Source organism: Cydia pomonella, chromosome 20 (genome assembly GCF_033807575.1).
Source record: "Cydia pomonella isolate Wapato2018A chromosome 20, ilCydPomo1, whole genome shotgun sequence".
NCBI classification, from domain to species: domain Eukaryota; kingdom Metazoa; phylum Arthropoda; class Insecta; order Lepidoptera; family Tortricidae; genus Cydia; species Cydia pomonella.
This window is the reverse complement of record NC_084722.1, coordinates 3,787,110-3,800,593: the sequence shown is the minus strand read 5'-3', so window position 1 is coordinate 3,800,593 and position 13,484 is coordinate 3,787,110. Positions and strand designations below refer to the sequence as shown.

Here is a 13,484-nt window from a genome sequence, read left to right as displayed (position 1 = left end):
TTATATCCAAAACGTCACAGTGTGGCCAAAAATGATGTCTAAGTGATTATTAATGTCAAAGTAAGCGGCAATAACTAATTACTAACTAATTAATTAACAGCTAAGTATCAAACCCAAAACTCAGAAGATGTCCAAGTGCAGCAGCAATGTAGGTAAAGTGCTAAAAATATGCCTTTTGACCGTGTCCTGCAGTTTTATCCTCTTTATTTATTTGATCAAATGAGCAAGATTAAAAATACTCACTTTCCTAAAGCAGTAAGGAACACCTGAACGTTGTCCTCGTGTCCTTTCTGCGTGAGCGGTACATTCACGACGTCCTTCTTCAGAGAGCGTCTCAGAATGGCCTGCAGTAGGCCATGGGGCGCGATCTCGATGGTGATGGCGTTGTGGTGGATCAAGCGGGAGGCTTCTTCGAAGAGGACTGGGCTCTGTTAAAGCCAAAGGAAACTTGTGTGGGTGGGTCGCACTACAAACTATTGACAGATTTTAGTCAGTCTGTAACTCCGCAAAGTACGATGTAATTTCCCATACATAAAAAATGCCAACATTAATATAAGATTTTTATGAAATCACGCTTGACTCAACATTATTAATCTCTAGGCCTAAATGTCAAAAATAGCTTGCAGGATTAAAATAGAAACTACAAAAAAAATTGACGATGACAGACAATCGTCTGTCTGTTGCAAGAGGCACTTAGAGTTGGGTTGTCAACATTTGGAGTCATTCATAGGTATGTTTTAACACTTTCGATGCTATGAATCCGATAGTCGCGTTCATTTTGTATTCGAAATAGGGCGCTTGGCACTGGAGATCAGCTTCAGATTCTAGGATTGGGTATTTTTTTCAATCACTATCAATTAGTACTAAGAATAATAACAGTCTATAATATTACAATCGTTAGTGGAACTTTATCTGATAACTGTCGACGCGATATTTTAAGATAATTAATCCATTAAATCTCTTTGATGTAAAAATATTTGATCACGGGCACCAAACTTGCTTTTCTAACGTTTTGTCTTTTTTCAAAATATCTATCCAAATCAATCAAAGCCAGACAATCAGAATTTCTGATGTTCTACAATGTTACCGGATGCTTAAACTTACCAAAAGATTGTTGGTGTGGTACTCGGCAGAAGAGAGTTCTGCCTTCTTGTCGTTCCAGAAGTGCTGGGGTACTGACGTGGACACCCACTTTTCCGAACGAGGTTTGGGGTCGGGGATAACCTCTTTGAGGTACTTCAGGAGGGTAGGACCTGGAGAAAATTATCAAATTGAAGAAAATATACTAAATAGAATTAGAAAATAACTAGAAAACAAGAAGCAGAGAATTCAGCAAAATTTAATAGTCATATGCATTGTTCCTTTAAAGATTGATGACTATTATTATTGTTTAGAAGAAAGAGTTAATTGTGTCAATGATTTTAAGGGTTCCTTAAAAGTACTGTAAAGGTTGGAAATATTCACAGTCTCGTGGTAGATAACTGGCAACGATTATTTGAATTCAGAACTATAGCCCTGCTGAAGGAATAAAGATCTGCAGGCGATTCATTCTGAAAGCGGCAATCATTAATGGTAATCGATATTTGTGTTATTACTTTTTGAAGACAAAATATAATTATAGATTATCATAAATCTACATCGAGCGTTTACATTCCCCACCGCAGATAGACCGTATCCCTTTACAGTACCTATTTATATCGCACATTACAAGGCATAAAGGGATATAAAACCAAAAGGAAGGATCTCTGAAAATATGACAAAACCGAAATTAAGTGAAGCTAACTCAACCGTAACATTCAAGATTTTCTCATCCTACTTATTTGACCTGTTCTGGTAAATAAAAAGTGACGAAGCACTTCAGCGGCGAATAATTATCCTAACTAAATTTGCTCCCAAAAAGTAGAAAAGAATTTTTACTTTTAAGCATTTTATTTACCAGCCTCAGCGATATATCTGGAGTGATAAGCGATATTGGAGCAAGGCACTTCCTTAGCAAAGATGCCTTTGGCAGTCAGCTTGCCGATGAACTCCTTCATGGCATCAGCTGGGCCGGAGATGGTGCTGGACTCGGGGCCGTTGCGGCAGGCGACTTCGATCTCGTGGGGGCACATGGTCTTCATCTGGTAAGGATAGTTCATATTAGTTGTAATGTGATGTCTTAGTGCAGCGTTAGTAACAAAAGCGTTAGCAGCGTGCAGCAACGAAAAGGCCCTAAGATTTTTAAGGACAAAACTAAATTTAAATATCAAACATCGCTTAATCTACTGTCAACACCTCGTTTAGGTTGAGATCCGTTAAGCACCTAAACAGTAGGCTTTTTTCTTTTTATACCATGACGGTGGCAAACAAGCATACGGTCCGCCTGGTGGTAAGCAGTCACCGCAGCCTATGGACGCCTGCAACTCCAGAGGTGTTACATGCGCTTTGCCGACCCTTTAAAAACCTGTACTCTCCTTTTTTGAAGATCCCCATACTGTAGACCCTCGGAAAAACCTCGGAAGGGAGCTCATTCCGCAGCCGGAGCGTCCGCGGGAGGAAATTCCTCTTGAACCGCACAGTACGCGACCATTTAGGTTCAAAGGTGTGAGGATGAACACCCTTCCGACAGCGAGCGGTGCGGTGATAGAAAGTGGCCGTTGGCATCATGTCAAACAATTCCTCAGAGCACAGCCCATTGTACAAGCGGTAGAACACACATAAGGAGGCTAACCATAAGTGACACGTGAAATTGAATTCCATAATGCAAAATAGAGAAGTAATTCAACAAGACATAAAGAGAATTTACTCGGAAGTAATTTCATTCTCTCTTTCTTCTCTGTCATCTTATTCTTCATCTTAGCCTGTTAATACTTCGAAGATCCACTGTTCCACTATTCATTTTTAGGTCTTTTGCATCCTCTTTAATAGGACCATTGTCCATTATACGTCGCCACATCCAGCCAGCATTTAACGCGATTTTTCATTGTATAACGAATAAATTAATGTACTTTTTCATCTAACCTGTTTGTATCCAAGACCGACAGCAGCCATAGATCCTTTGATGAAGGGAGTCTCAACAGAGGCCTTGCCGCGGTAGTACGCAGCCAGAATCATCTGTTCCGCGGTGAAGCAGCCGTCTGCGTATGCGCAGCCTAGCTCGCCTACACTGTGGCCTGAGAATAAGATACGTCATATAGGCTTATAGAATAAAAATATATGAGAAATGTCTCCCTAAGCTGGTGTTCTAGATGTGGGTGTGGACTAAAATCCAATAAGACTAAATTGGGAGTGGTAATTATACAACTCGTATTCAACTCATATACATATGTACAAGTATAAAGAGTCAGCATGGGCGTTTTAGGCAACTCTTTACTTGTGGTATGTGAACCGGTTACAGTTATGCCCTTTTTAGATAAAAAGGAAATAAATAAAGAAGATGGTTCAGCCCAGAGCCCAGATTGACTAAAATGTACTACCGGTTTAACGTAATTTTTCTGTGGTTGAAATTAATTCTTATTGGAACCAGGGTTTGGTTCTCAAGCACACGAGAAATTATGAGGACATTGCTGTTGTGCGTATTGGGGTAAATTAGTGAAAAATTGTGGTTATAAGATATTTCTAGAATATATATTGATAGGTAACTAAGTATACAAATCGATATTTTAACAGTAGGCTTACTTACCAATGATATGATCAGGCTCAATGCCAAGAGACTTCAACACATCAGTGAGACCGATCTGAACAGCGGCAATCCCGATGAATGAGTGCAGGATGTTGTCGTAGATCTTTGGGTTGGGTTCCGTGATTATTCTGGTTAGGTTGATGCCTTTGGGCTCAAGGGCTTTGTGGCATCTGACAAGAAAAAAAAGGAATTATTAGTGCCACAGATGAGTCACAATGACCGAGAACCTAATACTTAAAAGGTGAAATCGTTATCAGTTTAAGGGTCATCATTCACAGGGAAGGCTTAATTCATTCATGTTCAGCAGTAGTGTCAGGGTCTACCGGAATTCGATTAATTTTGAACCAAATAGAAACAAAATTAAGTAGCATATTTATATTTACTGAAACCTTCAAAGTTTGAATTTTTTCAGAATAATTATACCGAAAATAATGCTGCCATGCTGTATAAAATGGTGTGTCTTACTTATGAATAGCAGCAGCGAAGATGGGAATCCTCATGAGCTGCGTAGCCATTCCGGCCCATTGCGATCCCATGCCGGAGTATACGAACCAGACCGGCCGCTTCAAGCCGGAGAAGTACTCCATGCTGCGCGCCATGGACTGGCTCTTTGTGGGGGTAGAGCCTGCACAGATACGATTTTTAATTCGTACAGGGTACCAATAAGAGGTAAGTAGTTCTTTAAAATAAACACACTGATCAACGGCGCGTCTTGGATTTAACTTATTTCACTTTCAAATAATTTCCAATGCGTCGTTTACCTTTTGCCACCTGCGGACAGGGAACAGATCAGTGCAGGAGATATTTTGCCAACGCCATTTTTCGTTCATACTCATCTTACTGTCTGAAGTTCTTCGACATGATATTTTGTTGAACCGGTATGTTCATACTACTCAGATCATACCCCGAAAATATATCGCTATTGGCAATAGTAAGAGAGCAATGCATCGTCATCGATTTTGTTTACTTAATCTGTCGTCAGCAGCAGAAGTAGGTAGGTACGTACACTATCAAATGTGATATTAAAAGAGTATATATTTTGACAATTCCAAACATCAGCAAATACTTACGCAACAACGTGTATCCCCTAACAACATGTCCACCAATATCCTCATCATGTATAGCGTGCCACAGCCGAACTTGCTCAACATCCACCGTCCTCGACTCCAAGTCATCCAGGATCTTGGCTACGGCGGACTCTGTTCGACCGGATACACAGACTAGGCGCGGTAGGTCGTCTTCTGGTAGACCATTGTTGATCTGTTGGAAAAATACTCTTAAGTTCTGACTGCATTAAGGGTTTAGAGAAACTTGTTGTCAAATGCCACTCATTAGTGGTCTACAATAATGTAGCAACACTACGAACCCATAAGGGTTCGTAGTGTTGCTTGGTTTAGGTAGCCCACCCTACAGAAGCGGCTGTTTTAGTTCGTATTTAAAGCTGTCGATTCTACGAATGTATTCCACAAATTGCTAATATTTTTGGGCTAATAATATGACTTAAACTTGCGAAATGTGCATGGCAGTTTGTGATGGGTTCTAATGTGATTTCACTTCTCATAGTTCTTATTCTTATGTTTATAAAGTCTAATTTCGTGAAGCCCGTACGGCGGCACATGCGGCGCGGCGGCCGCCGCACTGATCGTACTGGCCATCACAAGCTGAATATTATTTATGAATAAATAAATTAAAAAATTAAAAAAGCCGCGAGTGCTACAAGACGCTTGACGCTGTGTATCAAACATTCAAATCAATAAAATATTGTTTCTGGTAGCCTTACTTTTTTTTATTGTCTCGCAGGAGGTAAGAAAAGTAGACTATACTCCTCGGAGATAAAGCTGTTTTTGTCTTGGGCGCGCTTAAATCCCCAGGGCACTCAGGACTCAGTCTAAATTCCCTCGCTTTGCTCGGGAATTAAATAATGACCCCCTCGCTGCGCTCGGGAGTTAAATCTGAGTCCTTCCTTACGTTCAGGATTCAATATCGCGCCCGTGACATAGAACAGTATTTTATCCCCTTGGTGTATAATCTACTATAAACCGACTATAGCACAGCAAAACTATGTAATAGTAGAAAAAGAAAGCGATTTGTGTTACTTTAGATTTTAACTTTATTTTATGGAGGGGAAAAAATATCTAGTATAATCCATGGGAAATAAATATAGGTAAATATCTATATATCGTATATATAATATCTAAGGACGGGTCCTACAGGCAATAAGAATGGGGTCAGTACAGCGGTGTCACGCACACGAATTCGAACCAACGCTGCAGTCTAAAGCCTCAACGCGATTGATCGAGAGATCGCATCACGCCCACGATTGGTCGCAACTAGTTTCGTTAGACTGCACGATTGGTTCGAATTCGTGAATGACACCACTGAACTAGCACCATTCTTATGCCCGTAAGGCTCATCCTTAGATATATGTCAATGGTATAATCTTACCTTAGGCCTTGCTACATTCTTTAGCAGGACGTGAGCATTGGCACCCCCAAATCCGAAGCTGTTAATGGAGCACATCCCCTTGTTCCAGGGATGCTTCTCTGTGACCACCTGGAGGTGTCCGTTGACGAGGGCCTCCACGCCCTCTCGGGGGGTGTGGTAATTTAGGTTGGGGGGGATGAAGCCGGTGGTGTAGGCGATGCACATCTGGGAGACAAATAAGAAGAAACATATTAAAAGACCATAAATTTGACACTTTAGTAAATATTCTACACCAATGACCTTGTTAAATCTTATTTTTGGTGGAAAAGATTATTAGCGCATGTGATATTTGCTATATTTCAGATTTTAAAAATAGTGTAAAACGAAGTTGCGCTATTTTAGCAACTAAGCTTTACTAATTGTCTAGGTAAAAAAGGAGATTTAAAGATTTAAAAAAAAAGCAAATTTACCACGGTTTTGCTTAAGTGCTAAATATAATCCAAGAAACAAGAATAAAAAAGCATGCCAGAGCTTTAGTATTTTCTTTGAATGTACACATTTTTCAGCGAATCCTAGTACAATGCATTAAGATTTTATGTATCGTTTTCTTTTTGGCTCACTAACTGTATCCTTTATCCGTGAAATAAGAAACTAAGAACAGTTTTTTCCTACTTTTATACAGCGTTTTGGTCCGAAAGCGTATTAAATTATTCTGTGAAGACATACAATGGCCAGCTACTACAAAGCCTTAAGTCCTTAATATATTACTGTGAAATTCGCTGGAGTTCTGTTTGGGATGCTCTATAAGCTTTATTCGGTGGAGCTGAAGAAAATAATGGAAAAACGGAGTCAAATGTGGAAAGTCAACTGATATTATTTCATAAAACTCGCTCAACCTGAATATAAATCATTTGTATTGTTAGTTTTAATATATATGAGAAAGAAGTTGTCAAAAATCCAATTGAAATAATTCCTTGAAATAACTTTTCGCTTGATAAGTTAATGGAATAGAAGAATTTATTTAAGGTATGCTACTAATAGTCATTTCTTGTCATTAGTTCGTTTAGTCCGGAATTAGGCATAGTATATTTAAAAAAATCCGGACAAGTGTGAGTCAGACTCGCTCACCGAGGGTTCCGTACTGTTTAGTATTTGTGGTTATAGCTTGTTATAGCGGCAACAGAAATACATCATCTGTGAAAAGTACAACTGCCTCTATCACGGTTTATGAGATACAGTCTGATGACAGACGGGCAGACAGACGGACGGACAGTGGAGTTAATTTCCTTTTATACTTTGGGTGCGGAACCCTAAAAAATGAGGAAGCATAAGCGCAGAAGAAGAGCTTGCCAGGACCAGTGCAGAAAATCTCGTTTACTTATCACGACATTTCATTGATATCTTCTTCATTTAATTACCTTGGCTACGGAACAGAGACCAGAAGCAGGCTCGCTGTGTCCAAGATTAGACTTGATGGAGCCGATCAGGAGCGGCTTGTCTCGACCAGTGCAGAAGATCTCGTCTATCGCGACCAGCTCCTCTGGATCACCGACTTTGGTACCTGTGTGGAAAATATGACATTAAAGGTATGTTTTTGTTAGAATTCTTTATCAATTCCTGGGATTTGGTTGCCGAGAGGATTATAGATTCCCCAAGTAGGCCGTGGCACAATGCCTGAACAGTGTTAGGAATATGACGAGTTAGTATTTTTTAAGTTTTTAGAATGACATTTAATTAATCGTTCCACAAAAAAAAAAGTAAGGTCTTCTCATGATAAATATCAAATTAATCTTGTGCAAATTGATACCCATTTTTATGGACTGTTCCCTCTAATAAAAACAATTCAACAAAATAAATAATATTTGTATTTCAGCACCCAATCGTTTTTGTAAACTAAATATTTACGCAAATTTATATTTCTAGCGCATTTCATGTGAATAGTATTTTTAAAGTCAAGCCTTAACTAACTATATTTTCTACACAAGTCTATTTAAAAACCACAAAATACCCTACATGCTTCTCTCCTTAACGTGTGAGCATTATTATGTTAGCGTTCGGAACACAGATGACTAACTCACTAGATGTTGCACCAAACCGTTATACTCGTATAGCTAGAGATGGCTCGCGATCACGACTCACTGGGCTTTCACACTAATTTCAGACTGCCTTAGTGAGGCGGAGATGAGCGGAGATAAGAGGACACCACATCTCTTCTCCGCTCCGCTAGATTACAACCAATGCTATTAGTTGATTCTCTGAAGCGCTAGTGGCCTTGCCGTAAGAGCGTGCGACATGGAATCCGGAGGTCGCGGGTTCAAACTCCGGCTCGTACCAATGAGTTTTTCGGAAATTATGTACGAAATATCATTTGATACTTACCAGCCGCTTTTTGGTGAAGGAAAACATCGTGAGGAAACCGGACTAATCCCAATAAGCCTAGTTTATCCTTTGGGTTGGAAGGTCAGATAGCAGTCACTTTTGTAAAAACTAGTGCCTACGTCAATTCTTGGGATTAATTGGGAAGCGGACCCCCGGCTCCCACGAGCCGTGCCAAAATGCCGGGACAACGCGAGGAAGACGATGATGCTATTAGTTGATTCTCTCATGACTCCTCTTATCTCTGCAACATTGGAAAGGCAGCCTAGTAGTATTGCACGCTGTGACTCATTTTAGTTTCCAAGTTTACAACCTGGGGCCCGTTGCACAACGCTTTATAAAATATAACAGCTTCTTAATAGAAGTAAGTAGTTTGAAAAAAAACCGCTAAAATTGCAAGTTTTCAAAATATTATGTCCCTTTAATTTAATTTACAAATATCAACAAGAATCATGATTTGTAAAAATGTTGTAGTGTAATATGCAGCTGATGCCGTTGTCCTAAGTCAGACGCAAGACGAATCAAGCGGCCCGCTACTAAGGAGTGTTCCCGGTTCTGGATTTCTATAAAAAATACAGTACCGGAACCGAAAATTCCCGGTTTTCGCCATACAATCTCAGGAGGCCTACCGCGAACCACGTTCGACGTGTTGCCTCCCTATCACACTTATGTACAAATTTACAAGTGCGACAGAGAGGTAACACGTCGAACGTGGTTCGCGGTAGGCCCTCTGTACCGAGAGCATTCCCTACGCTACGTAATTTTTACAAGTATAAGAGCGCCTATGCGCAGTGGGCTTCGAAACCGCTTCACAATGCAGAGTCTACTTGGTAGTCTATGTTTAGATGTTACACTTTGTACAACAATGTTGTAGTTTCATCACAAACGAGCCAAATTGGCCACACTTTGCTCTTTAAACTTTGCATCTTCTAGTTATTTTCTTCTTGCATTAAGTGTAGTTTTCACAAAGGCTTTTTAACATCTGCTTTAGACTTTTAACGACGTTTAGAGTAGCCAAGTGTTGTGCCAATGAATATAACCATACCGACTATACCATGTTTTTCGGATTTATCATCTTCTTCTTCCTCGCGTTGTCCCGGCATTTTGCCACGGCTCATGGGAGCCTGGGTTCCGCTTGACAACTAATCCCAGGAATTGACGTAGGCACTAGTTTAGCGCTGGTGACCTAGCGTTAAGAGCATGTGACTTTTAATCCGGAGGTCGCGGGTTCAAACCCCGGCTCGTACCAATGAGTTTTTCCGAAGTTGTGTACGAAATAATATATCATTTCATATTTACCAGTGGCTTTTCGGTGAAGGTAAACATCGCGAGGAAACCGGACTAATCACAACAAGGGCTAGTTTACCCTATGGGTTGGAAGGTCAGATAGAAGTCGCTTTCGTAAAAACTAGTGCCTACGCCAAATCTTGGTATTAGTTGTCAAGCGGACCCCAGGCTCCCATTAGCCGTGGCAAAATGCCGGGACAACGCGAGGAAGAAGTGTTGGTGCCTAGTGTGGGAAAAAGAATAGTAATTACTGCTAAATAGATAGATCACATGTTACTTTCCCGAGCGATATTGTGCCCTGCCTCTATTTTCGCCATGCTCGTTTATGCATAGACAATAAAAACACCCAGCCACGCGTTCCCATTTTGCCTCCCATTTTCCTTTAGCACAAAGCCCACACAATTAGTTTATGTTTAGCTTCCCTGTTTAAATGGGGCCGTATATTTTAACGGGAAATATCCTGGAAACTAGCGTGGGAATTCACATTTTTAATCTACTTTTTATCATGCTGATATATCTGTGGGCAATACTACTTTTTTTTAATAAATAAATAATATTTTAATATTTTTATTCATTTGTAGTTTTACATGTATGTAAAATGTATAATTGTTGGTGCAATAAAGAATATTTACTTACTTACTTACTTATTTTTGGACATTCTGATACATATTGACAAAGCTCAAGAAGGCTTGTGTTGTGGGTAATAAAAATATAATATTTAATTTCTCCACTGCCTAAAGGTTGTCTGGTATAGATCGCTCTTTAGCGATAAGACCGTCTGTTGTCACCTCTATCTTCATGTATTATATATGTCTCTATGTAAATTTTATTTTGAGGTTGTGCAATATGTATTGTATTGCATATCTTGATAGACATATATTTAAAATTATTATTACAGAGTATAAAAAAAAGACCATTACAATAATTCAAATTATATTTTGCCAGATTATTATGAATTAATATTTTTATATTTAATTCCCGCATCAAATAATATTATGCAATATATTCGAAATTCAAATTGTTTCTCACTGGTGTTGGTTTCAAATTTGAAGTGCCTAAACTGAAACAAATTCTTACAAATATATAACCTACGTACGCTGTTTGCTACCTAGTTGTATACTGCCACAAATGAAAATGAATTTGTAACACCGAACACCCCTAACAACCTGGCTAGGGAACTAGGTACAGCGGTGGCATTTAGAAGCCTTTCGGATACGAAATCCATTTGATTTTCAACTCTCTTCCTAACAGCACAGCGTTATTTTTCACTTGTGTTTGCGAATCGGATCTTAGGATTTAGATACCGCGGCTTCCATTTATTCGCAATCTGTGCTAACTGAGATTGCACAAGATTGTGCTATACAAAAGCCAAGCAGCGTATTATGCTTATCTACGGTCTTAGATACGCAACGTTCTCTCAATATCTACAGTTATTGAGAGTTCATCTGACTTGAGTTCAAATATGAACCCTCCATAATATTACTCCACTCCACGTGTATTATGTTGTGCCGCAGTGTTGGCCGAACGTTAATTAGAATTGACCATCAATCAACCATTAGAATTTGAACCATAAACCGTAACGGATGGTTTCAGTTTACGCTTCAATTTGTAATGGTTAATGGTCAATTCTAATTAACGTTCGGCCAACACTGTTGTGCCGCGAGCGTCTCAACTGTACTGCGCTCAGCTTGAAAACATTATACATATATAATTTTATTTTAGCTGGTCTTAACTTTTAAAGATGGAATAAGAAACAGGTTTATTAGATCCAAAACACGTGTGGAAGATGTAACAATTAAAGTTAAAACACTCAAATGGAGGTGGACAGGACATATGATCAGGGGCAAAGAAAAATGGAGTAAGATAATTATATGGTGGTTTCTAAAAGATAGAAAAAGAAAACATGGACCACAAAAAATGAGATCGGAAGGCGAAATCGTAAAATTCGCAGGGAGGCACTGGACCAGACTGGCGTGAGATAGAAGAAAATGGAAAAGAATGGAAGAGGACTTTGCCAAATGTTACCAATTTTTAAATATTTTGTATCTCTGACGATTGTTTGTATAAATTTGTATTTGACGGCGCCCCCAACGTGGCGCCATCTAGATTTAACACTGCAAACTAAAGTGACGTTTACACAGACGAGAGTGAAGTTGCTATCAATTCACTCTGGCGGAACGTCAAGGCATTTTGCCGGCGGCCATATTGATTACGACGGTGGTCAATGAAGGCGGCGCGTGACAAGGCATTGACGGATCGCCGACGCCTGTTAATTAAATCTAATTCAATCATCTCCGATTGCGGATTAAAATCATATTGGATTATAAAATATCATATTAGGCACCTGATTGAAGATCATTGTGATATTATTTTCTAATTTAATAATTATAAAACATATTTCATTCGTACGAAGACTCGTTTAATTTGAATTCCAACGCCCATAGTGCTACATATCATGGGAGACGCTGATGATGGCGATAAAGAGCCTTCATCAGAAGTGGGATATATTGCGCCCACTGTAAAAGAAAAACGAAGTGATGAAGATAGCGCGACGAATTTCTTCAGCAATATGGAAGCGCTATTATCACGTATTCTGAGTAAGTCTGAAACACAAACCGTGAGTCAAAATAACCCTCAATTTATCCAGTTTAACCCTGATGACACCGATGCGGACATTGATGGATGGTGCAGGGTTACAGAAATGATTGTCAATAAAAAAGCCTTGAAAGGGGTCGATCTACTCATGGCACTTACCAGCGCCTTAAAAGGACGAGCTGCAAATTGTTTGACTACCATGAATCTAAATGATCTTAACTGGACTACAGTTAAAGAATCTTTAATAGCCAAATTTGCGAAACCAAAGTGTGTGCAAGATCATTTTGACGAAATTCTACGTTTTCATATCGGTGAAAAGGAGTCGGCGGCTGGAGCAGCTATGAGGTTATGGAATATGATCGAACGCATACCGAAACTAGAAATGACTGAGGAAATTATTACTGGCTTTGTCATATCCGTTTTATCTTATAAAGATGGAATGATACGCCGCGAGCTAAACTCACATGTGATTACAACAAGAGCGCATATGTTTCGTATCCTTGGTGGCATTTCCTTGAAGCGGCGAGCTGAAATGAATGAAAGCCAAGAGCCTGATAGAAAAAAGGCTCGACTGTCGGACATGAAATTCACTGGAACGTGTCATACATGTGGAGTACCCGGACACAAACAAATCGACTGTAGGAAGCGTGGGCAAAATGAGAAGCACACACAAAAATCGAATGACACGCGTGACGGGTCGTTACGTACCAATGAAAAGGCACAAGTGAGATGTTTCTCCTGCGGCAAACTGGGACACTTATCTTCGGCGTGCAACGAAAAGAAGATTACTGGAGCAGCAGCCAAGGAAAGCGTACTAACCTGCGAGCGTAAAACTTCACGAGGTACTCTTACAACATCATCTGGTGAGACTTTGCCTTTTCTTTTCGATACTGGATCGTCATGTTCATTGATCAAACGTAGCTTTTCTAATCAGATTGTAGGGGATACACACATAAATCAAGTTTATTTAACCGGCATTGGGGAGGATGATGTAGAATGCACTATGCAGATCTATAGTGAGGTTAAAATAAGTAATATTTCTAGAACCTTGCTTTTTCACGTGGTCCCTGATACGAGTATCACAGACCCAATTATAATTGGTAGGGATATTCTAAAAACGGGAGTTCGTGTTGAAATTGAT

At 39.6% G+C, this 13,484-nt stretch overlaps 1 protein-coding gene across 1 annotated transcript in view; it reads right to left on the bottom strand.

Moving 5' to 3' along the window:
* The window catches only part of LOC133529178 (fatty acid synthase-like), an 81,974-nt gene that overhangs the window by 29,715 nt on the left and 38,775 nt on the right, over positions 1 to 13,484 (bottom strand). Inside the window, exons 8-16 of the mRNA XM_061866829.1 lie at positions 7,504 to 7,646; positions 6,107 to 6,310; positions 4,732 to 4,921; positions 4,127 to 4,286; positions 3,662 to 3,831; positions 3,001 to 3,152; positions 1,937 to 2,120; positions 1,105 to 1,253; positions 244 to 428 (exon numbers count right to left, since the gene is read on the bottom strand). Coding sequence (XP_061722813.1) covers positions 244 to 428; positions 1,105 to 1,253; positions 1,937 to 2,120; positions 3,001 to 3,152; positions 3,662 to 3,831; positions 4,127 to 4,286; positions 4,732 to 4,921; positions 6,107 to 6,310; positions 7,504 to 7,646 — 1,537 coding nt within the window. The remainder of the gene's footprint in view (positions 1 to 243; positions 429 to 1,104; positions 1,254 to 1,936; positions 2,121 to 3,000; positions 3,153 to 3,661; positions 3,832 to 4,126; positions 4,287 to 4,731; positions 4,922 to 6,106; positions 6,311 to 7,503; positions 7,647 to 13,484) is intronic.